We start from the raw sequence: 26333 nt of genomic DNA on the forward strand, positions 1-26333 counted from the left end.
AGCCCATTATATTTTACACAGACTTGAAGAAACCCGTTTTACGTGATGAAAGTATGGATGAGTATTGGCAAACCATAAAACAACAAGAAAGGACTTACGGATTATCCAGAAGCAATATTATGGGATTTAACTCTTTCTTTGGTCTGTAGTAAGCTCTAAGAGGAACAATAAAATTGTACAATCCATTTCCAGCTGTTTCTGCTGAAACAATGATTAGCTTGTTCCTGAAACCATACGCTTTTGCATCTTCATTGTAGTTATGTTGACACCCCTGCGGAGCAGAAGAATGAAATTTACTCACTTCAATTTTCAAACAAGTAGATACTTGAACATGCTTAAAGTCAAATTCAATTTCATCCATTAATATGGATGCCAACTTGATTCTTCCTTTCAAAGAAAATATTTTCATTGAGTTCATCTTTTTAAAATATAAAAAATATTACAGGATGACGAAAAGAAAATGCCTACACGTGTTAGTAGTTAGTGAGAACTGTTCGTATCTGTCCAAGATTTGACCATCAGGCAAACTATGTGTAATTGGGAGTTATTTGAGAGATTAAAACTAGACAGCCCATTGTTAGCATAAGGAACCATGAGAGATCTTCATTTATCTTCCATTGGAATGCTTCTCAAAATAGTGGTACACAAATTTTGAAAAATTGTCACAAATTATTGAACTGTTTTGTATGTTTAATTACACAAGTAGAAGAGATGGTTGGGGAGTAAAGGTTTATCTTATTCCAAATAAGAGCTGACCATGTGGGGAAGGAGCATGTCAGATCAGACGGAAAATTGTGTACAGTTAAAGAGACATCCTCTCTTACCATTTCTTGGGTGTAGCTATTCTTAATAAAGGTTTGGCCTACTTTTGACCAACACCACACACCTGATCATACTACAATTGCTTTAAAATTACTTAATTCCATTTCTTAGAGAGGGTGTGTTTTTAATATGAGAATCCAATAAAGTTTAAAGTTTTCAAATAGGGTTGGAGGCAATAAAATATTACTGTAGGTTGTGGTGTATAAATTGCCTTTGAGGCCTTGAACCTCCAGATTACAGGATTGTGTAACACTGTGTATAAAATATGAACTACTGGCATTGGTGGAGGTGGTCATCATTTCAAATAAACACCAGGGTTTCAAACTGTGATTGTTGCATTGAATCAATTAATTGTAAATGGGCACCTTTAAAATCAAAATTTATCGAAAAGGGATTCCACCCATGTTGTTGATATCACAGAATGTGTTCATGCAGCTGCCTGCTAACAAATCACTGGAAACTGCACACATTAGCACCGAAGCCTTTGCTTGTAGTCCCTGAGGAATCAGTATTCTATCATAATACTCAGCTTTGTCATCCGATAAAGTGACTATACCAACCAGATTCTGCCCCCTTCACCCTTCACTTCAGCTCTAGACTCAAAATGCTATCTTGCTGTCTCTCCTTGGCTGCTGCTTCACCTGCTCTGATCCACAGCTTTTTTTGTTTAGAATACAGATTCAAGCATCTGCAGTTATTCGTTCCTACAGATGTTGCTGTGGTATTTGTTGCTGGTGACAATATAAACATTCTGCTAACTTTCAGGAAATCATTCAATAGAGAGCAGAGCAGTGGCATGACTTTGCTCTTTTGGTGTATTTGTTCTTGGGCCCTTTCTTCAGGGTCGATTCCTCCTTCCATTTTTGCACCAGTATTTTCACCCTGCACCACTGTTCTTTGATAAGTTCACAAAATCTAGAACTTTTAGCTTTATACCAACTCCACTCTTTTTGATGGTGGAGCCATTCCTGTTTTCTATCCACCATGGGCATACATTAAACTCGCAGGTACAATGTGGTCAGAACCTTCTGCTTTATCTCACATGTCCACTGATAAGGTGAAAGAAACGTGGATTGTTGAGGTGGGAAATTAAGGCTGACTCCTAGTGCAAGCAGAGCAATTTTTAGCAGGAATGGGGGTGTTGACCCCCTCCCTCTGAACTTGCTTCTTAATTCTGTGTCTTCTAAGTGGACCTCAGAGATCACTGTATTACAGCAACTTCTGAAACCAGAAGATAATGTATTATTGTACCAATTGTCAAGGCCAGACACAGTTTCTATGGACTGTTGGAGTAGATACTTATGCCAAATAAGAGTTTTGGAATAAAAAAGTAATCTTATACTCCAGTCTGCCTTTTCGCTATGATCTATGGTATTTTTACCTACTGCAACGTTGTAGCAATGGTGGATAAAATTATGACGGAAAGTTGTGTTTTTGACTTTCAAATAGGCAGGTGCTTATGACTTTGCAAATCACTGCACTGACAATGTTTTTTTAAGAAAAATGTTCCTCCTTCTCAATTCAGGAAAGAAATATGCTCCACAATTGTTTAGCAGAGTTGAAAAACAAGACTTGATGCCATACCTTATCTAATCTAAGACAGCAAAATGGGACTTTCTCCTGCAGTAGGTGACATAAGGTTGGAGAGCTTCCAATATAAGGCGAATTTGGAGGATATCCTTTAACATACCTAAAACAAATCAAGTCAAGTCATTTTAAAACTGGGAATCGAAAACAGTTTTAAGCACATCATTACTTTTCCGAGAAGTGTGTGTTCATGTGCAAAGTGGGAGTGAATAAACAAAATAGGGCTCCCTTTCATCTCCAAACTTTATTGTTTCAGCTTTATACGTATAGCAAAATACTGATACTTGAAATATATATTAGAAATAAGATGCTTATGGTAGACTTCACAGTAAAAACATGTGGAACTTGTTTTGAGTATGGTTGTTCGAGTTAATTAATAAGTTTTTTTAAAATTGAGGATGTCAAGCCATTGGGAGGCTATAGATGATGTTTCCCAGGTTGAAAACAGGGATTTGGAGTTCAGATATGTGGACTGAAGAAACTGAGATTGTTCTCTTTAAATCAAGAAAGGTTAAAGACAGACCTAGCATAGGAGTTTAAATTAATGGGGGATAATGATGCAGCAAGTTGGGGGGAAATGGTATCACCTGGGAAGTGGGTCAGTTACTCGCAGTGACAGCTTTGAAATAACTCGTAAAATAACTAGGAGGGAAAGGAGAAGATGTTCCTTCACACAGGGGGTTATGAAGATCTGGAGTGCACTGCTTGAAAGGCAGTGGAATCAATTTCCACAGTCACTGCTGAAAGGCAAGTGAATGCGTACTGCAGGCTGACTAATATGCATGGTTAGGGAGTTGAATCAGAATGGCTTGAAAATGGCTCGTACTGAATGCAATGACCTTCTTTGGTACTGTAAAGTTCTAGGATTCTAGTTCATGGAATACAATCGAAGCACTTTGTCAGAGAAATGAAATGAGAAGAGTCAGATTACGCAATAGGGAGACATCGATGCAGGTTTGCAAACTGCTTTGTTTGCCAGGAAGGCAACAAGGCATTCTGGGAAAATGGTAAGTGATGGGACGCAATTGCCCATCTCCTTAACCAATATGATTTTAGAGTTGAAAATGGAACCAGAACATCAGAGAAGGAAAGAGGGAATTAGAGTCAAACAAGCTACAAGAAGAGAAAAAAATCAATAAAGAGGAAAAAGAGGAAACAGAAAGGGACATTAAGAAAAAAGGCATTTAAAACTTCAAAAAATCTCTGGAGTGACATGCAGAAATTAAAAACTTGCCATTAAAAAGCTCTGTACACAGTTAAGAATCATCATTAACTTTGTGCGGTTGGTTTAATAAGCAATGGATTTGAAAATGCTGAATTAAAAGTTCATTCGGAAATTGTTTTGCCAAGATTAACAGCAGAGTAATATACATTGTCCAACAGTCTCAGTGAAGATTCACCATATGTCTTCCCATAAGTTGTTGAGCGATTCACACATTGATTACCTCATTCTTATTAAACTCAACATTATTTTGGTTGTAAAATCTAGGCCGTGATTAATACTGATGAACAGATAGTTCAATGTGAACTTGAGAGAGAAGGAAGTGTAAATTTTAAAATGTTGCAGGGACAAAAATGGCACCATTAATAATGATGCTCAAGAGGCTTGACACCATTCAGAACGAAGCAACCTGCCTGATTGGCACTACACCAACAAGTTTCCACTTCCTCCACCACTGCGCTCAGTAGCAGCAGTGTGTAACATCTACAAGGTACACTGCAGAAATTCACCAAACCCATGACCACTTTCCAAAGTCACTCACCATCCTGACTTGGAAATACATCGCTGTTCCTTCACTGTCACCGGGTCAAAATCCTGAAATTCCCTCCCTAAGTGCATTGTTAGATTAGATTAGATTACTTACAGTGTGGAAACAGGCCCTTCGGCCCAACAAGTCCACACCGACCCGCCGAAGCGCAACCAACCCATACCCCTACATATACCCCTTACCTAACACTATGGGCAATTTAGCATGGCCAATTCACCTGGCCCGCACATCTTTGGACTGTGGGAGGAAACCGGAGCACCCGGAGGAAACCCACGCTGACACAGGGAGAACATGCAAACTCCACACAGTCAGTCGCCTGAGGCGGGAATTGAACCCAGGTCCCTGGCGCTATGAGGCAGCAGTGCTAACCACTGTGCCACCATGCCGCCCTACGGTCAACCCATAGCAGGGGACTACCGTGGTTCAAGAAGGCAGCACACCACCACCTTCTCAAGGGCAAATAGGGACGGAAAATAAATACTGACCAGCCAGCAATATCCACATCCCACAAATGAATAAATTAAAAAAAAACATGAGTCAGCTGTTCATTTCCTTCTTCGCAATAAAGGATTAAATGCTACTCTCAAGTAAAACCAAAACTGCCCTTGTTGCTTCAAACATACAGACAGTTCTTTCCTTTGCTTCTGCATCAAAGGAGAAAATGGTTCACTGGGACGGTAAAGACACAGTCAAGTCACTAGTTGTGCGTGAAACAAGACTCCCTGAGAGGAAAAGCTTTCCTGACCAATGCTCCACAGCATGTCTGACACTTCAGCTAATGACTGTAACAGCTTTGATATCATTGATGATAATGTTATAAGCCTGAAACTGTTCTGAGTGAGATCACTACATGGACACAAGAAGCTATAATTTAACATGGGGAAACAAATTGTGATTCTAACCAAGATTTGTGTTTGCGTAAACCAGCAGTACATTTGTCGAACTGAATGGAAAAAAAAACACAGGGGACATAACTAATCAGAAGAAACATTTAATTTTCATTACTCAAGTATTATAGTGATATTTATAAATCATATTGCTCCCACCTCTACAAAGCAAAGCATGTCCAATTCTACTTGAAGATCCATACATTTACTTGCATATGTAACTGATTTTTCAAGTGTCTTTGATACTTGCAAACTGGTGATGCAGCAGAGCACTCAGTCTTTGCTTCTACATAGGTCCAAAGCATGGAAGGACTGGAAATTCTCATGCAATAGATTGTTGCACATGTTCAAGAGAGCTCACTGTAAGAACTCATGCTGTATACACAATGTTGTGACTCTGTTTGCAGTTAATCTGCAAGATGCCCAAACAGAAATCAGCTGATTTGATGCAATGCCTGTTTCCAAACTTATGAAGTGCTTCACTGTGTGACTCATGGACTCAATCAATCTCTGACAAGTAGATCAATAGGTCATCAAACTATTATCAATAATATGTCACAGTGGATATCAATAGAAAACATGATGCTAATGGAGCCCAATTTCGGACCTGAGATGCCAGTTTAAGTCATCTGTGAAAGGCAAGGAAACAATCAGACAGGGTGCCAGATAGATGGCAAGGGAAGGTCAAAGACATACTGTCAGAATGTCCACTAAATTCCTTCATTTAATTGGGACACAGCTTGCGTCCTAACAGTGAACAAAATGTTTAAATAGTTGCCAGTGCCACAGTTTCTAGACTTGGGCATGCAAGCCATTGAGCTTTGCTTGGCAATTGTGAATGAAGGTCTACACAGACTTAACATGTCAGGGTTAACAGCTGAAGAGCTTAAAGATCCCCCAAAACTATGCACCACATTACAAGACCAATTCAGACTCAGATCAAACTTCCATACTCTTCATCTAGCATTTGTGGCACTTAGACAAAAGCCCTACAGAATCTAACGACTACTGACTAGGTGCAGAGAAATCTCATTTTGAGATTATATGATCTTTCAAATGGAGAGTTAAAAGTCAGAATTGTTGGTTTGGTGACCACATCCACTGAGTGGGAGCGTTCTAGGAAGATTTGTTACACGAGCTGATGACTTAGCATCGAAGATCTAGCAAAGGATTAATGGAAGTACCAAGTGATCCTCACAGGTTATTGAAGTGGTTGACACAATCACTGGAACACACAAACATTGTATGACAGGTGGAAGGTGTGAATTTTTGCATATGCCAAGGAAGTGCCTAGCTTTCAATCGATTTTTCACAGCATATCGTAGAAAAGGCAATTGATAGTGACACTGCATTAGAGTGGAGGTAGGTGCAGCAGCATAGAGTTGTGGACCGACCACAACAGAATTTGCACTAGAACTATCTCTAAGCTGCAATAAAAGACATCTGATACTACGGTGTTGGCATATCCATAAAAAGTGGTGAACACATCTCACACTGTTAATCTCCGTCATCACACCATCCAAAGTGTTTGCAAAGATCCAAGTGATCGGTCCTCAGAACATGAACTGGCTACCAATATATAGCTCCTGAAACTTCTAAAAGCCGTGAGAAAGCCAACAAAATGTCAGCAAGTCCATGAGCAGGGTTAATGGTGCTGGAGTGCAAGTACAATCAATGGTCCTGGATGTCACAGAAGTCTGACATTGTAGACAGTGTTGGAGCAGCAAGTTCAGGTGTGTGAGCACGCTGTGACCTCGTTATCAATTAAACATCAGAGACACAACACAAGCTGCAGCAGTCTATTCAAGCAACACTTGCATGGCTGAGTATAAGAGCAGGACCCTTCACATTCTTTTGAATGAGTTGAAATAAAACCTCAACATTTTGCTTGGGGAAAGAAAACAAAAGTTCAATTAAAAAGTCTGAACTACTAGATCAGGACAAATCCAAAATTGAGAAAGCAATCTTCGATGAAGTCGTCTTTAGGGGCACCTTTACTCAGCTCACAAAGGTAAACAAGAGGCTGGAAGAGAAGAATGGAAGCTGGATGAATTATAGATACTTTCTAATCAACATGGACAGTGACTTTATGACATACTTCTAGAACAGGTGACACTTGCACCCAAGCTTCCTGACTCAGAGGTAAGGACACAACCACTACACCCTTCACGACCCACAGTATGACTTATATGCTGAATATAGTCAATACAATGAAAAGGTTTACAGGAAGATCTGTTGCAAATGGCATATAAGAAAGATAGTGTTCAGCCAGAGCAGTTATGAAAACTGTGAATCGAATTCAAAGCAACGCTGGAGGAAATTACAGAATGTCAAAATCAGGTGAAAACATACATCGAGGGGCTGCAAATCACTCAAATGTGTGATTTTCTTAAATAATTCACAGAATCACAGAATGACTACCGTGCAGGAGGAGGTTAGTCAGACCCTCATGTCAGCAGTGGTTCTCTGGATAAGTATTACGACTCAATCTCAATCCCCTACCTATTCCCCATAACCCGAAATATTGTTTCTATTTAAATAATCATCTAATGTCCTCTTGAATGCCTCAACTGAAGCTGTCTACACCACATTTCCAGCCAAATACAAGCAATGATATGAACAATCCAGTGAAGGAACTGGAGAACAGGAGAGGAAACCGAAGAATCAGTGATACAGCAAGTGGAAGGGCGTCAGACTGAAAAGGAAACAAAAACATAAAAGAATGTTGAAGAGACTGGGCAGTTTTTATAGCAGATTATGGAAGAGAAAACGTACTGGGCCAACAGAAGACCAAAACTACAACAGATTTAGAAGTCTTCAGGGTCTAAAGTCCAAACCTTCAAAATCAGGTGGAAGCAGTTAAGGAATGAACCTGGGAATGCCAAAAAGATTTAAATTATTCTAACCAGCTTGAGGTATGAGATCAGTCTGTGCAGAACGAAATCTGGCTATAGTACATGGCTGGGATGAGCAGGTTCAGTGACAGCAACTGCAGTCCAGGACAATAAGTACTTGATAATGCAACAGGACTGATAGGCAATATTACTGATGACTGTGGGAATCAACAGGACCTCCAAAGTCACCTTCATGAGATCTGGAAAGATCTGCAAATTACACAAATGCTGTAAAAACTCAAAGGCTCACTTGCTGTTGTAAATTGTTACACCTTAATTTTGTAAAGGAGGGAGTTGATGTAGGTGTACTTTGCCTTTAAGAGAATTCACCCACAAGGATACTATGTATTGTATGTATTTAATTTTGCAACTGTTAGATAGTGGGTCTAAAAGCTGTAAAGTACAAACTGTACTGTTGTACAGAACCTGTATAGAAAGAAATCAAATGATTTGCTGTCATCTCTGCGTCAGATATGAAAACACATTTGTTTTACTCTTTTAATTAAACTAACACAAAGAATGACTCTGTGATGAGTGATTGATTATTTTTCTGTTTCCATTAACATGACAATAGAATAGTTAAATGAAAAGCATAAAATAATCAGTGACAGAACCTTCATTTTGTTTAACACTTGCAGTTTGCAAAAAGGGACTTATCAGTTAATCACATGCTTATTCTTAATGGAAATGTCTTCAGGTATAGCGGTCACCATTTCCTTTAAATGCATCTTTAGCCTCATGTAAAATAACTCTTAATTCTAAAATTTTCAAAATAGTAAAACTATATTACACATTTCACAACTGTTGAAACTTACTCTGGTGCTGATGATACTTCCTCATCAGAATGATTGGCTTCATCCTCCGAGTGGTCACTAAGAAGGTCACAGGCTTGGATTGATGAAACATCAGCTACTTCTAGAACAGGAGCAATGCTGGGCCTTCTGTTTTCTTTTGCTCCATCTGAAGGAAGCGTCAAGGTAGGACCAGCTGGAGGTCTACACCTTGTGTCTTGGAGGTCTATGGCTACTGTGCCTGAAAGCAACAAATGACATTAAAATAGTTGACAAATAAATTAATACTATCATCAATGCCTTTGCATGATACACAATGCTTGCAGTTGTCTTAAAACCAATCAGATTTGTCAAGTAACGCATTGCTAAAAAAGAGGCAAGATTTTGCCAAAGTGAGGTACTTACACTCTGTTCTAATAGTTGATAATACCAATAGTTTTTAAATTATTTGGACATGTAGATATTTTCTAATCAACTTATTCAGAGATGTAATATCACAGCTCTGGAGCAGGTGGGATTTGAACCCAGGCTTCCTGGCAGTACACTTCCACTATACCATAAGCATGCTACCGATAATAGTGCAGTGAATGCAACAAGACATCCAGAACCCTGATAAAGAATGGAATAACAATGTATTTCCTCAACCAATGAATTAAAATGACTGTGAAGTAATCAAAGGAAGAGCTGAGAAAGAGAGTGAATTCATGACGGTAACTTAAAATATCAAACTAGGTATGGAATGAGAAATTGAGAGACAGAGATATTGCATTAAGAGAAAGTGAGAGAGAGAGAAAGGGGGAGTCAGAGGGAGAAAGAAAATTTGTAAATAAGTACTCAAAAATATTTTGTTAAAGCACAATCTGAAAAAAATGAGACTCCATCCAATTATCTAGTTTCTGGACAAGACAGCACATTTACACCATTAATTGCTGGACTTTAATTGTCTTTTACATTTGCAAATGCAATTCATGTATAAATCAATGGCTCAATGGTTAGCACTGTTGCCTCACAGCACCAGGGATCCAGGTTTGATTTCAGTCTCGGGCAACTGTCTGTGTGGAGTTTGCACGTTCTCCCCATGTCTGCATGGGTTTGCTCCGGTTTCCTCCCACAGTCCAACGATGTTCAGGTTAGGTGGATTGGCCATACTAAATTGCCCCATAGTGTTCAGAAATGTGTAGGTTAGTGCATTAGTCAGCGATAAATATAGGGTGGGGGAATGAGTCTGGGTGGTTCACTCTTCGGAGGGCCGGTGTGGACTTGATGGGCCGAAAGGCCTGTTTCCACACTGTAGGGATTCTTTGATTCATGGAGAGGTTGTGTCAAATGCCATTTTTTTGCAAATCTAACTGCAGAAAGACGCAAAGCAGTCAGCAAGTGTTGGCAATTCACAGACTAACTTCTTTGTCACAAGTTTCTGGTTGATTGGTGCATTGATAATGATAGGCATCACTCCAATGCTGATTGTTTTCATCAAAATTGTTCTTCTGATGAGAAAATATAAATTATAGGACAGCAACACAAAACACTGTAATTTCATTTAGCTAAAGACAAAGGCGCTGTTCCAATTGTGCAAGCCAATTATTTGATGCAACATTTAGAAGCATCTGTACACATTTTCCAAGTGGATCTCCAATCTGGAATAAGGCAGGTCATTGTAATTAGCCCAACCTGACCATCAACACACTGATCCCAACAGGGATCAAACTAATAAATATTATTAAGTTGAGCACCTGCTGTGATAAGGAAATTGCTTGCTGCAATTGAAAGGAATAGTTGAGATTTGTTGACATGGCATCATAGGAATTTTGATCGGACTGTTTTGAGTTGTGCTTCATCTGTGCGTTACTATGATCTTCACCTAGTGCCAATTACCAGCAGGGAGCAGGTATTCCAGAGAAGGCTGCTGTGTACTCAGGCAAACTGCTTCGATCTATTAATGCCCAAAAAATGTTCAAAAAATCTAACTTCAGTGGTCAGGGTCAGGCAAAATAACCAATTGCAATTTTAGATTCATACTAGACACCAAGTATATGTGCCACTGAGATAAATTTCCTCCTAGCACAGAGGTCTTGAATGCTTACTATAGTAACGTCCTTATCACTCACAGGCTTCAAAGTACACACTGAAATCTCACACTACATTCTATGGACATAGTAATGTATTGCATTGTTGGACTAGTAATCCTGAGAATTAAAGTTAAAAGGTCGTATGGTAGTAGTTTGTTAATTCTTTTACAAAAACGTTCTGATAAAAAGCTGAGTGACAAGAATCTGACTGGTTCACTCCTCTCTCTTAGTGATGGAAACCTGCTAAGCTGACATTCCCATCACAATCTGGTTGACCATTCAGTGCTCCTTGATGTGGCATAACTTTAAACACAATGACTGAGCCAAAACTGAACAGTGAAATGCCTTGAAAATAAGGACTGAACAGCATACACTTTATTTACTAGCTGTTCTTTTCCATTCAAAGTTAACTCTGGAGTTAAGATTCATCTGGGGGAAAATCACGGCATTTTAGTCTCATCAGCGATTGAAGCTGCCAGCTGTTTGTGGAAGGGGTACCCTCCACAAATACAGACTCCCACCAGAAATACGCGTTATTAGCTGCGATGCAAAGTTATGGCTTCTAATCCATACTTGCTCAGTTATGCTCAATTTATGAGACACTCATCCCCTAAAAATTAACAGGTAATGTCTTTTTGATCCACTACTAATAATTGTTATTTATTATTTCAAATTTCTCATAGAATTATCTCCAGTAAATTTGTATATATTATGTCACAAATCCAATTTATATGTAAAACTATATGCATGCTCCTGGGATTAGAGAATGGCTATTTCATTTGAACTGATGTTACATTTATATTAGACAGTAGCTTTGTTTTTGCAGACAGTGACAGTAACTTAAAGTACAGTCAGTTACCTTGCTACTTAGACTCAACCCCTGTGGTTGAGGAATCAACCCAACCAACATGATAACAGCAAATTCAGTGGCACAGTTATAGCCAGTAGGTATCCTTCAACAGCCTGTAACTACTTGTTGGAAATTGTAGCCTGAGAAATTCTCCTGTTGAGTGCCCATGATCTGTAACTCGCAAGTTCCTACATTTCAATTGACACCTGGTGGACACCTGCTAAGTTTATGTAGTTGTAAATCTAACAACAATGACAGAAAACGGTCTGCAAAGTCTTAGATATATGTTTGGTCTAAAGCAAAATAACAGATTTTTGCTTGTTTAAATAAGCAATTGATTTGTTTGTGTATTCTACCATCCCAATAAGGTAACTTTAATTAAACTGGAGATAGTAATGTCTGGAAGTCTACCATTCCTTGAGCATCAGCAATCCTTCACAATTATAACCTGACGTGTCAGATTATGTATCAGAGAAGACAACAAAGGTAATACCTGATGGTTCCAGCAGGGCTCACTGAACAGTAATCAGGAGAAGAAATCCCAGTTGTTTTTCAACTCCATTTCATGGTCCAGCAGTTGTAATATTGCAACTGCTGTCCTATCGCATACTTACCAATTTAGCAAAGATGTGGCATTAAACCATGCCCTTCTGAGCTCTATGTTTTAATACCACACAATCAATATTATTCATGGGGCAATTTACCCAGAAAAATCCTTTCTAATAGCCAGTAGATTCACTTTTAATATGCTCTTAAGCAGTTTTGAAACTGTCATCTAGTGACATGAAGGTAATGGATATACTCTAATAACTTAGAAATTAGCTCATTTTCAACTTATCATTGTTCGTTCATTGATGGCAACATACAAGAGATCCCTAGTAAAGTAATCTCCTAAAGTTCAGTATATCTTGACTTCAATAATAGCGGAGATCAGTTCATTGAGCACAAACCATCGATCAAACTTTTCTGATTTGGTGACTCAGCTACTTTCTTTATTATCAAGCTAAATCAGCAAGGGAGCTCAGAATTTATATCTATAATGATCACAACTCACTGCTATGCTTACCCATACTAGCAATGATGCTGTGAACAGGTAATCTGGAAGCTCCGTGATATATAGTATTTGATATACTATTTATGCTTTGTTCATTTTGCTTTATAAAAGCTGAGTTTTCTTCCTTGGTAATGTTGATATAAAAACAGATGTCTGTGGAACTCATGATGTACCGCGGACCTGGATTAAGTAAAATATTTTTGTTTTCTTCCCTCTTCACACCGATCAGACAGGCTCCATACCTAAAGAAAATCATAAAGGGAAATTCAACACCATTACAGGATTTATGCCTATAGATTTAACTTCCCATACATGCAATCCCATTGTCCTGTTCATATTTGAAATGATTCCTTTCAAAGAATTGAAGCAATCAACCTCAAGATTAAAGTTATATTCAACTTATATCTCTTAAACAAACAGCATGACTAAAAGATTCCAAGTTTGCTCATGGAATAAAAATGACCGCAGCAAGTTGGATACAAAACTGACTCACTGGTAGGAAACAAGAATGGCATGGTCAATGCGTATTTTTTGAGATGGAAGAACATCTGTGATGGAGTTCCCTCGGAGTTGGTACTTGGACCCTTACTCTTTCTAAAACATGTTAATGAGCTAGATCATAACATTCTCCAATGACATGAAACTTGGAAACACTGTCATCTGTGGAGAAGACAGTGTAGAACTTCAAAACGACACTTTGTGGAGCAGGTGGCTAGGTGACAGATGAAGTTCAATGCAGAGAAGTGACGGATTATTTGATTTACTGCAGTTACATGTACCTTAGTACAGTGAAAAGCTTGTGCTTTGCGAGCAGATCATAGCAAACAAGGATGTACAGATCATTGGGTGCTTAGACAGAGCGAGGCATACAGGTTACAACTGCACAGGAGGTGTTCAAACCAAGATCAAGATTAGCAAGTTAGAGAGTCCATTGCATACAGGTTACAACTGCACAGGAGGTGTTCAAACCAAGATCAAGATTAGCAAGTTAGAGAGTCCATTCATCAGCAGGAAAGAAGCTGTTCTTGATGCATGTATTCAAGCTTGTTGGTACAGGATGGACTAAGTACGATAGCGAGGAAGGACCATGGATCAGAGGATGTAAAATCCATATGGGGGTGGAGGAAAGAAATAAAAAGTCGAACACTGGCAGGAGTAGCTCATGTGCCCTCCAACAATAACAGAATAGATCAGGAGATAAAGTGAGCATGTATCAAAAGTACATTAATCATGGGTGACTTTAATCTTCAGCCAGATTGGGAAAGCCAGATTGGCAGAGGTAGCCAGGAGGAAGCATTCACAAAGTGTATTTGGGACAGTTGCCCTGAATAATAAGTTGTGGACCCAAATAAAAACCAAGCTGTTTCAGATCTGGTGATGTGTAATGAGACCGATTTAATAAATGATGTTTGAGTAAAAGCTCCCCTAGGAAACAGTGATGATAACATGGTAGAATTTAGTATTCAGTTTGAGAGGGAGGAACTTGGGTCAGAAGTAACTGAGCTAAGTTTCTATAAGGGCAAATACGATGGTATGAGGGCAAAGCCAGCTGGAGTGGACTGGGAAAGGAGTCTAGTAGCAAAGACTACTGAGGAAAAATAGTTCACAGCTCATAGCAAGATATATTTCAGCAAGGAAAAAGGACACAAGTTAACCATGGCTAACCAGGCAAGTCAAGGCAAGTGTCAAATTAAATAAAAAATAAATTGTTGGTCAGGGGCTGCTCACACATAAAAACAGCAATTTGTGAACTGAAGTTACCTGAACCCGAGCCACTGGCTTGGGCTGGTCTGAACTGGTTCAACTCTGAGGGGTGACATAAAGTGCCTGTCCTTACTTGGAGGAAATACAATGAAGCAATCCTAACTGTGTCCTTGAAGTGAGCCTACAGTGGAAAGACACCAGCTCGTCAGATGCATATGAGCCAACTAGAACATAGCACCACAGTTTGGGAAGATGAGGAAAAAGGATAAAAATGAAGGATTTCGCCGTGCCAGCAGTGAAGACCCTGGACAGCAACTTTCACAAAGTTATAGACCCCATGCTTGGAAGTAGAGAGATAACCCTGACACCAGGGAGAAATTATCTAGCCAGCATAGACTTCTATTCTAATCACTGTGGGACTCCACTGGTTAGAGGTTGACACCCTGAAAAAGTAGCTCCCCCCACACACAATGCTCTAGTTATTCCTAACTCCCTGTCTTCTATGAGTTAACCAATCCTCTATCCATGCTGATAGCCTTTATTTTTGTTGTCTGTTCAGTGAATGTCTTTGGAAAACTAATGTGTGCACTCTCGAACTTAACCCTGTATGAATTACATGCCTGCTGTTAGCCTTTTCTTAACCAAATGGGGTGAATTGTATGTCTGTTTTAACCAAACAAATAAAGTTAGTGGCGAGTTGATACAAATTCAACTCTTGTCCTCTTTGTGCCGTGTCAATAAATGTTGTCGACGTTGGTAACCGGGCAACAAAATATATTTTGAGAAAGATTGATGGTTAGGCAGAGGAGTGGGAAAGATTTAAAAACTAACAAGAGACAGAAAAAAAGGTGAAGATAAAATTTGAGGGTAAACTTGCAACTAATATCAAGATTCTTTGAATAAAGAATATTGAGAAAGGCCAAAGTGAACAAATATCCCTTGAAAATAAGCCTGGGGAAATAATAATAAAGAACTAAGAAATAATGGAGGACTGGAATCAATATTTTGCATCAGCCTTCACAGTACAAGATACTAATAGCATTCCAAAATTACAAAATAATCTAGGTGCAAAAGAGTATAGGAAATAAATGCATTAACTATCTTAGAGAAAAGGTGCTAGGGAAGCTAATTAGGCTAAAGACTGACAACTCCCCAGGACCTGATGGGATGCATCCTAGGTTGTCATAGGAAATAGCAACAGAGATAATAGATGTACAGGTAGTAATCTTCAGATTCTGGTAAAGTCCCAAAGGATTGGAAAACAGAAAATGCAACACTTTCATTTAAAAAGATAAGGACAGGTAGGTCAGTTAGATTAATGTCTAGTATCAGAAAATGTTAGAATCTAGTATAAAGGACGTAATAGCAGAGCATTTAGAAGTATATGATATGATCAAGCAGAGTCAACATGGCTCCATGAGGGGGAAATCAAGCCTGTCAAATTCACCAGAATTCTTTGAGGAGGTAACAAGCAGGTTAGAGAAAAGGAGAAGCAATGAATATAATATATTTTGATTTTCAGAAGGCGCTTGATAAGATACCATACATTAGGCTATTTAATAGGCAAAGAATCCAAGAGCTCAAAGTGTTGGAAGTAGTACATTAGCATGGATAGAGGACTGGTTAACTGATAAAAGACAGGGAGTGAGGAATAAATGGGGGGGGGGTGCTTTTTCAGGGTGGCAACCTCTAACCAGTGGAGTGTCACAGTGATCAGGGTTTAGCCACAATTATTTATAATATATACCAATGACTTGGATTACAGAAGTGAATGTACTCATAGCCAAGTTTGTGAATGGCACAAAAATAGGTGAAAAGGCAATTGCTGAGATGACACAAAGTCAGCAGAGAGATATAGACAGATTAAGCACGTAGGTAAAAACTTGGCAGATGGAGCGTAATGTGATAAAATGTAAGGTTATGCACTTTGACATGAAGAATAGAGGAGGTGAATGTTATTTAACTGGAGAAAGACTGTAGAAATCTAAGTACCTAGGTACAGAATTTTGGTACAAGGGAAATAGACTATACAAGTCAGGCAGTTTTGGTAAAACTACAGAACGCATTGGTCAGACCACAGCTGGAAACTGTGAGCATTTTGGGCCACTTATCTAAAAGATATACTGGCATTGGAGGTAACCCAGACAAGGTTTGCTAGGTTGCTGGAACTTACTGACTGTCTTCTGAATTTTATGCTGCCAGAGGGCTGTTGAGGCTGAGTTGTTAACTGTATTTAAGACTGAGATTGACAGTAAGGGAATCGAAAGTCATGTGGAAAAGGCAGGAAAGTTGAGTTGAGGGTTATCAGCCATAATCTCATTAAGAGGTAGAACAGACTCAATTTGCTAAATGGCCTACTTCTGCTCTTATGTTTTATGGTCTTATGGTACATTGGCTAGGAAGAACATGGACAGACAATATAAAATAAGAGGGATAATTCTAACAGGATGTGCAGGAACAGAGGCATCTGGGTATATATGTGCACAGATCATTTAAGGTAGAAGAGCCATTGTAAAGAATAGTTGGTAGAGCATACAGTATCTTGGACTTTATTAATAAGAGTATAGAGCACAACAGCAAGGGAGTGATGCTGAACCTGTACAAGTCACTGGTTAGACCTCAGCTAGGGCATTGTGTACAGTTCTGGCACCACATTATAGGAAGGTGTGAATGCATTCAAAAGACAACAGAAGAGATGTGCAAGATGATTGTGGATTGTGAAACTTCAGATAACAGGACAGATTGAGGGTTAGAACTGTTAGCCTTGAAAAAGAGGCCAACAAGCAATCTGACCAATTTTCAGAGGGGGGTGTATTGAGTAGATAGTGAGAAATATTTCTCATTGTAAAAGGATCAAGAATGAAAGGATCAACAAATTTAAATTCATTTACAGAAGAAGCTAATGTTATTTGAGACAAGAAAAACATATTCACACAAGTGATTTGAGTCTGGAATGCGCTACCTGGAAGTGTGGTGGAGGTAGGTTCAATTTAATTATTCAAGATGGCATTAGATGATCTTTTAAGCCTAAATAATATGCAAGGGTATGAGGACAAGGCAGGAGGGGGTCACAAAGCCATGGTGCTCATTTGGAAAGCCTGTGCAAACACGACCAGCCGAATAGCCTCCTTCTGTACCATAAACCTTTTGTGATTCTGGGACAAAATCCCTGTCTGCTCTGATTGGATTGCACAAAGCTTTGAGAATGTGATGCTTGAGATAATGTTTTGTAATTAGATTCAATATGTTTCCTAAAGGAAAGCGACCATTAATTCGGCAGGTAATGGAAAATTGTGTCCAATGCAATGAAATTTTACAGGGAATTCTGAACAAGGGAATATTCTCACATAGATGGAATGGATAAGTGAAAACTTTCCGTAAGGCTGAGTACAAAACATACAGTTCAGAAAAGAAGTGAAATAGAATTCTATGTGTCTTCTTAAAATACTTTGAATGATGAAACTAATGGTACACTCATGGAGCGAGACACATTAACTATACACATGGCTGGCAGCTTTGTATTCCATTGTTTTCTTAGCTACTTATAAAGACAAGCAAATGGTTGCAGTTATGAAAGTTATGCCCAATGTCCTCTCCAACATTTATTCCTCAATCAACAGCACAGAAACAGACTGTCTGGCAATTAATACATTCTGTTTCTGGGTTCGAGCTCCTACATCAGAAAATTCTTCAAGATGTGAAAAATAATGTATAAATTCAAGCATTTTCCTCATCCTCGCTACCTTATTTTACCTATAATTTTGTAATTCCTGGTAGTCTCATCAAAGATCATGGGGTTGTACTTAAGATGTGGTGAATATATGTTGCTATACTGAGGGAATAATTTGATCAGTGCCTCCACCTGCAGCACAATTTTCTTCTTGGCGACTATGTTTGAGAGGAGGTTTGGGAATACATCTCTAGACTGAACTTTACACTTGGATATGTATAAAGAGCGGGAACCTACAAAGCTTTCTCTGAAAATAATCAACAGGAAATTACATGAAGTTAATTGGCACTCAACAATGAGAGCAATTAGCTGGTACATCTATTCAGCAGTCTGATGTACTTCTAATAATTTCACTCTACAACCAGATAAATTAAAAGCTTGATGGAAATCTACATCCTACTTAGAATTAAAATTTGAATAAATTGTCTACAATGATTATTCTACATTAACATGATGGTTCTGAAAACACTTTGGGAGAGGTTGTTTAAAAATTAGCAAAATCATTATAAATGTGTAGATTTATAAGTTGCCAGTTTAACAATAGTTAGTGAGAATTTCACTGACTGTTTCTTCGCCACAAACACTTTTAGCGGCTGCAAGATTACTGTAATAACCATAATTTCAAAAATGCACATAGGAATAAATCTTGTTAAATGTGGTTTGAAAGCCTTAAAGATTATTAAAGCTGGATTATGTTTATCTAATTAAAAACAACCATCAGCATTTGATAAATGCCATTAGCAGGCAAGTTAAAATACTGGAATTCTGCATCAGTGCTAATTGCAATTCTAAACAGGAAAACAAAATGCACTATTAATTATTAGGAAAGTAGTTAAAGTTCTCACTTTTTGTGTGCATGGAAGGAAGTGTAAGTAAAGCTCTTCCCCTCAAACTCTGTGAAGAATGTGCTCTCTTCCATCTTAATGTGATAGACTTCATTGCCTGAACATTTGCCATAAACCTTTTGCCACTGTTCATGGGATTGGTGGCCATCCCTGAAAAATGCAGCAGCAGAAAAGTATCTGAGAATAGTTATTACGATATACAGCAAATGTAAATCATTAGCAGTTTGCAGGCACATTATTGCAGATGCATATATTTGTACTTCACCTGGTTTGAATCTGCCTAGTTCCAGTTAGTTGTCTAAATGCCTCCCATGGTGCCGATCTGAAAAGAAGTATAATTAGTCCATTATTTCAATCCTGATGCTTGTTTATCTAAATTACAGTAAAGTCTCATCATTTGTCTGTTACCATTCGCAAATGTGCTTAGCTGCACACAACATGATGTATGCCATTTCATGGATCCGATGTTTATTGTTTTCAGAAGAAAATAGAAAACTCGGGAAAATCCAATTAAAAAGTATCTGGAATTAAAAGCTAGTCCAACGCCAACCACGTAACCACACTGTCAATTATCTAATCTAATTCATTAATGTCCTATAATCTGCCATCTTTACCAGATCTGAAGTATAACTGACTCCAGACCCTCAGCTCCACACTGTAAGTAATCTAATCTAATCTAATCTATGGAGTTGACCCTTAACGGGCCTCTGAAATAGCCTAAGAAGGCATTCAGTTAAAGGATAATTATGGTGGGCATTAAATGCTGGCCGAGTCAATGCCACCAACATACTGTGAACAACTTAAAGGTAAGTCAGGGGCATTAGGTGAGGAGGGTCTTTCTACCTTAGGGAAGGTGGCAGAAGGATGGGAGAAGGGTTTTAATCTCTGCAGGAAGGAAGGAAGGAAGAGGATATGCTATTTCTTGAGGGGAGTGCAAACTGGATGGGCAAAGCGCACCCCTTACCACCTTCCTTCCTTCATTTTATAAAGGGCTGCCAACACCAACTGCATTCTGCTGTGGACAAGGTAATATTGGGGTCAACTGACCTTTTCCCATATAGTGGGCAGGCCAATGATTCAGTCTCTGTATTAAGGGGGTGAGCTCAAGGTGAAAACGGACCCAGCAGGGACATGTAATGGCCAGGACCGTCTCTTTTTAGTTACTTATTTCCAAACTACCCAGTTATTTCCTACTGTTATTTGCCATTCCCAGTTACAAGTCTACATTATATCCATATATTCTATATGAAATGTGCTCTATTTTCCCAACATACTTTTTTTCATTTGCTTGGTAGTATCCAGTTGTTTTCTTAAGCTAGCCACCAATCCCTTTAACTCTGCGTCTCTCTATTGGGACATTGCATTTTACAGCACCTTTATATCCTTGGGACAATTCAAAGCATTTCATGTGTTCCAGTTAGCAATTCAATACAGACCACTGCATTGGATCCCCCACTACCTCTTCAACTGCTTCACTGTCTCTAAATTTAGAGTGACCACATTAAAGAACATGTTTTCCAAATACCTTTCCTAGTATGCAGTTTGTGGTTGTGGCCATCAGCATTTTGAACCCATCATTCCTCTGCTTGGGCAACACAAACATCTATGGTTTTATGCTTGTGCTAATCCTATATCAAATGTGTGTTAATTGCATTCAGGCAGAGAATAACATCTGTGGACTCCCTGTGTCCATATATACAGGGACAAACTAAAAGCAGAATCATTGTTTGGATGTGCACAATACGCTATGTGCAATGCTGTAAGTAAAAGCTTTGAATGTACAATGACTACTTCTTACTCTATCCTTCATTGCATAGCTAACTAAGTTCCACTACAGGATAATTTACAATGCAGAATTTTTGACAAATAAATTGCATGGACGTCACTGGCTTAGGTTCCAATACTGTCATTAACATGCACCCAATATCTATTCCACTGTAAACTGAATTCATTTGAACTATTTACCTATATTCTGTGTGTTTGCCTTAATGTGAATCTCTGAGCTAAACCAAACTTGCAGATCACATTCTCTCAGGAAAACAAAAATCAATCTTTGATTCCCTGAACTTGAGCTCAGAAAAGTTGTTGTTAGCACAACCTTATTCAATAGCAATAAGAATTTAGGTATCTCCCAATTTCAATTTCATAATAAGGACAATTTTATTGATTTATGTCATGTGGTAGTTAATTTACTTTCCATTCATCTATTATTCAGACCAAATACATCATAATTGATTCTCTGCAGATATATGTGGGCTTTTAGCTCATCAAAACAAAATTGCACTTAGTGCCTTTCCCAACCTCAGGACATCTTGAAGTGCTTGATAATCAATTAAGTAATTTTAAAAGGTTGTCTCTGTTGAAATGTAAAAAAACACAGCAATCAATTTGTGCATAGCAAGGTTCCAAAAATAACAAAATGTCAGATGATCCAATTTAAACATTGACTGAGAAATGAATTTTAGTCAGACCAACTGCAGAATACCTTTTATTCTGCTCATTTATAAACTTCTGCTTTTGTTGTCAGCTGTGGCTCAATTAGTAGCGCTGTCACCTCAGTTTCAAAGTGTTGTGTGTTAGGTCCCACTGTGGGACTGGAGCAGAAGATTCAAGCTTTGACCACTCTGCAGTCATATACAGTGGTGGTGCTTACACTGTCAGAAGAGGAGCCATCTTTCAGGCACTATATCAAAGAAGACCAGCAGTGTCCTCTCTAACAATTACCACTCAATTAAAGGAACTGATATAATTAATCTCGTCATTAGCACATTGTTGTTTCTGGGAGCTTGCTGTGTGCAAACTAGCTGCCACATTCCCTCCATTTCAACACTGGCTACATTCATATAGACACAGAAACACAGAAGATAGGAGCAGGATGAGGCCAAGTTTGCTCCGCCATTGGAATGATCATGAGTGATCATCGAGCTCAATACACCTAGCCCACTCTTCCCCACCCTGTATCACTTGATCCCTTCCGCCATCTCCTTCTTGGAAACAGAGTATTTTGGCATCAACATCTTTCTGTGGTAGTGAATTCCACAGGCTCACCACTCTCTGCATGAAGAAACTTTTCCTCAGCTCAGCCCTAAAAGGTTTACACCCTATCCTTAAACTGTGACCCCAGGTTTGGACTCCCCACCATTAGGAAGCATCCTTCCTGCCTCTGACCTGTCTAGTCCTGTTAGAATTTTATAGGATTTTTGGAGGTTTCCCGTCATGTTTCTAAACTCTAGTGAATACAATCCTAAACAACTCAATCTCTCCATGTACACCAGTCCTGCTTTCCCAGAAATCAATTTGGTAAACCTTTGCTCTGTAGCAAGCACATTCCTGAACCACACTGCACACAATATTCCAGGTGTGACCTCACCAACGCCCTGTATAATTGCAGCAAGTCATCCTTGCTCCTGCACTCAAATCCTCTTACTATGAAGGTTGATTTCTTTACTGTCTGCTGCACCTGCACACTTACTTTCAGTGACTAGTGTGTGAAGACATCCAGGTCTCATTGAACATTCCCATCTCTCAATTTACAGCCATGCAAAGAATGATCTGCCTTCCTATTTTTGCTACCAAAGTGAAAAACCTCATATTTATCCACATTCCCCTGCATTTACCATATATTTACCCACTCACTCACTCAGCCTGCCCAAATCACACTGCAACATCTCTGCATCCTCCTCACAAGTCACGCTTCCACCCAGCTTTGTGTCTTCAGCAAATCTTGAAAGGTTTCATTGAGTTCCCTCACCTAAACCATTAACAGACTGTTTTTTTTTTAGCTGGCACTTTCATGTACTTCCATAATACATCCATGGTACTTTCCACTAAACGAAGCATTTTGAATTGACCTTTGGTCAAGAAAGGTGCTATATAAATACAAGTCTGTCTTTTTTGGATCAGTAACAAATTCCAGTGACTCACAGGACCATTTAATCAATTGTAAATTGTGGTTCTGTTCGCCGAGGTGGGAATTTGTGTTGCAGACGTTTCGTCCCCTGTCTAGGTGACATCCTCAGTGCTTGGGAGCCTCCTGTGAAGCGCTTCTGTGATGTTTCCTCCGGCATTTGTAGTGGTTTGAATCTGCCGCTTCCGGTTGTCAGTTCCAGCTGTCCGCTGCAGTGGTCGGTATATTCGGTCCAGGTCGATGTGCTTATTGATTGAATCTGTGGATGAGTGCCATGCCTCTAGGAATTCCCTGGCTGTTCTGTTTGGCTTGTCCTATAATAGTAGTGTTGTACCAGTCGAATTCATGTTGCTTGTCATCTGAGTGTGTGGCTGCTAAGGATAGTTGGTCGTGTTGTTTTGTGGCTAGTTGGTGTTCATGAATGCGGATCGTTAGCTATCTTCCTGTTTGTCCTATGTAGTGTTTTGTGCAGACCTTGCATGCGATTTTGTACACTACGTTGGCTTTGCGCATGCTGGGTATCAGGTCCTTCGTTCTAATAAGTTGTTGGCCTGAGGATGGCTGTTGGTTTGTGTGTTGTTATGAGTCCTAGTGGTCGCAGTAGTCTGGCTGTCAGTTCGGAAATGCTCTTGATATATGGTAGTGTGGCTAGTCCTTTGGGTTGCAGCATGTCCTTGTTCCGTTGTCTTTCCCTTAGGCATCTGTTAATGAAATTGCACGGGTCTCATTCGATGTAATGGCACTGTTCACCTCTATCGACAAAACCCTAGCCAGAGAAACAATAGCCAACCTGCTGGACATACAGAACAGACAACAGGACGTTGAACCTATCAACAAAGACGGCATACTCAAACTACTGGACCTGTGCCTCACAACACACTTCACATTCAAAAACCAAATATATGAACAAATCAACAGCACACCCATGGGCCCACCCATCTCTGGACTCATAGCAGAAGCGGAAATGCAAAGATCAGAACAAACAGTCTTACCGCAAATTCAACCCAAACTCTGGGTCAGATATGTGGATGACACCTTAGTAATCATTAAAAACAAGAAATAGAGAACATATACTGGATCGTCAACGCCGCACTCACAGGAATCAGATTCACTAGAGAGGAAGGAAAGGACAACCAATTCCCATTCCTAGACGTGATGGTACAGAGAACACCTAACGGAGAATTCAGCACAAAGGTATACAGGAAAGCCACACACACAGACCAAGTCCTGAACTACGAAAGCAACCACCCCAACACACACAAAAGAAGTTGCATCAAGACACTGTTCAAGAGAGCACAACACACTGCAGCACACCAGAACTGCAAAAAGAGGAAGAAGAACACCTCTACAATGTATTTGCCAAAAACGGATCCCCCGCAATTTCATCAACAGATGCCTAAGGGAAGGACAATGGAACAAGGACATGCCGCAACCCAAAGGACTAGCCACACTACCATACATCAAGAGCATTTCCGAACTGACAGCCAGACTACTGCGACCACTAGGACTCATAACAACACACAAACCAACATCCACTCTCAGACAACAACTCACCAGGACGAAGGACTCAATACTCAGCATGAGCAAAATCAATGTAGTGTACAAAATCCCATGCAAGGTCTGCACAAAACACTACATAGGACAAACAGGAAGACAGCTAACGATCTGCATCCATGAACACCAACTAGCCACGAAACGACACGACCAACTATCCTTAGTAGCCACACACACAGATGACAAGCAACATGAATTCGACTGGGACAACACTACTATTATAAGACAAGCCAAACAGAGAACAGCCAGGGAATTCCTAGAGGCATGGCACTCATCCACAGATTCAATCAATAAGCACATCGACTTGGACCCAATATACTGACCACTGCAGCGGACAGCTGGAACTGACAACTGGAAGCGGCAGAATCAAACCACTACAAATGCCAGAGGAAACATCACAGAAATGCTTCACAGGAGGCTCCCAAGCACTGAGGATGTCACCTAGACAGGGGACGAAACGTCTGCAACACAAATTCCCAGCTCGGCGAACAGAACCACAACAATGAGCACCCGAGCTACAAATCTTCTCACAAACTTTGAATCAATTGTAAAGCTTTAGCAATGGAAGTAATAAAAATAGTAAGAGTACTCCTTGTTGATTTAATAGTTCTAAGGCATTTGGAATCTCTTCCAAGGTGTAAGCATGACCAGAGTGCAGTGTTAATTTAAAAGTTGACATCACTGACGGTTCAACATTCCCTCAGTGGTGCACAACAAATTGTGCTTCACCCTAAATTGCATAATCATGTCTGGATTCAGGGGTCAGGTTAACTTGTATACCCAATAGTATGACATTCAGTCCAATACATTTGGGGGACAAACAAAGCTAATATTTCAAAAAAAGCTAGCACTTACTGTCCCCTGGAGGTATGAACCAGCAGAGTAATCAGTGTTGATGTGGCTGGACAGATGCAATTCAGTGCCAGCATGGCATATTTGAATTCCTCTTCACATACAACGTGATCTAAATAAAAGCACACATACAGATAGCTGAAGCGATGCAACTAGAACAGTATGAAATTGTATTCACATATTAGTCAACTGTCTAAACATTATATGAAAGATATATTTAAATTTCACCAATCAGTGAAGCACTTACTCCTCAATGCATTCCAAAAATTGTTTGTAGTAGCAGGGGTTTACCCAAGCGATCTCATTACTGATTGCACTGGAGCAGCAGAAGTGCAATCCCAAGTAACTAGTTACTTGGCCAACAAACTCAACTCTGACTATACTACAGCAAAGGGAGGAGGGAGGTGATTCCAACTTGATAGAACCTCTTTCACAGCAGCTACATAAGTAAGCAGTTAAAATTATCCAAGTTATTTACTCACCCTAAAGCCAGCTAGAATTGCTGGGACCAAATTTACTGCCCATTAGAAGGTAACATGTATGTACACTCTTCCAAAACTATGGGGTCTTTGGTCAAAATGCAAAGCGAGGACCTATGAAATCACTGGGGGCTGACTATAATTGTACTTCTGATCTGAGTGGGTAACTTCTAAAGAGTCATACAGGCAATTTTCTATAACGCGATGGTTGCGTTCTTGTGCAGCCCTGTGTTATAGAAAAAGCATACTTTAGAAACAGCACTTAAAATGTTGGTGTTGTAATTATGTTACAACCAATACATGTTTTAAAAGTTCACACTTTAGAAACAGTGTCCCCAATTCGTTAATCACGTTACAGCGAATTTTCATGAACGAAATGTGCATTTATAGCAGAACGACCTGTACTGGGCTTTAATCGTTGACTGATTCTCTTGCCCCAAGTCCTGCCATACCTGCTGAGTTTCTCAACCCTTTCCACTTTCATTCCAGGTCTCCAGCATCCCACAGTCCAATTGCCTTTATCTGTGACTTACCTGTCA

The 26333-nt window shown here is 39.5% G+C and overlaps 1 protein-coding gene across 4 annotated transcripts in view; it reads right to left on the reverse strand.

Moving 5' to 3' along the window:
- The window catches only part of kcnt2 (potassium channel, subfamily T, member 2), a 686368-nt gene that overhangs the window by 277696 nt on the left and 382339 nt on the right, over positions 1–26333 (reverse strand). For 3 of the 4 annotated variants that reach the window (XM_060829714.1, XM_060829713.1, XM_060829712.1), the window contains 6 exons: positions 25319–25427; positions 19003–19152; positions 12736–12965; positions 8775–8991; positions 2407–2512; positions 99–271 (listed from right to left, as the gene is read on the reverse strand). In XM_060829714.1, the coding sequence (XP_060685697.1) occupies positions 99–271; positions 2407–2512; positions 8775–8991; positions 12736–12965; positions 19003–19152; positions 25319–25427 (985 nt within the window). The remainder of the gene's footprint in view (positions 1–98; positions 272–2406; positions 2513–8774; positions 8992–12735; positions 12966–19002; positions 19153–25318; positions 25428–26333) is intronic. The other variant, XM_060829715.1, reaches the window with a different exon arrangement.

This window comes from Hemiscyllium ocellatum, chromosome 9 (assembly GCF_020745735.1).
Source record: "Hemiscyllium ocellatum isolate sHemOce1 chromosome 9, sHemOce1.pat.X.cur, whole genome shotgun sequence".
Lineage (NCBI taxonomy): Eukaryota > Metazoa > Chordata > Chondrichthyes > Orectolobiformes > Hemiscylliidae > Hemiscyllium > Hemiscyllium ocellatum.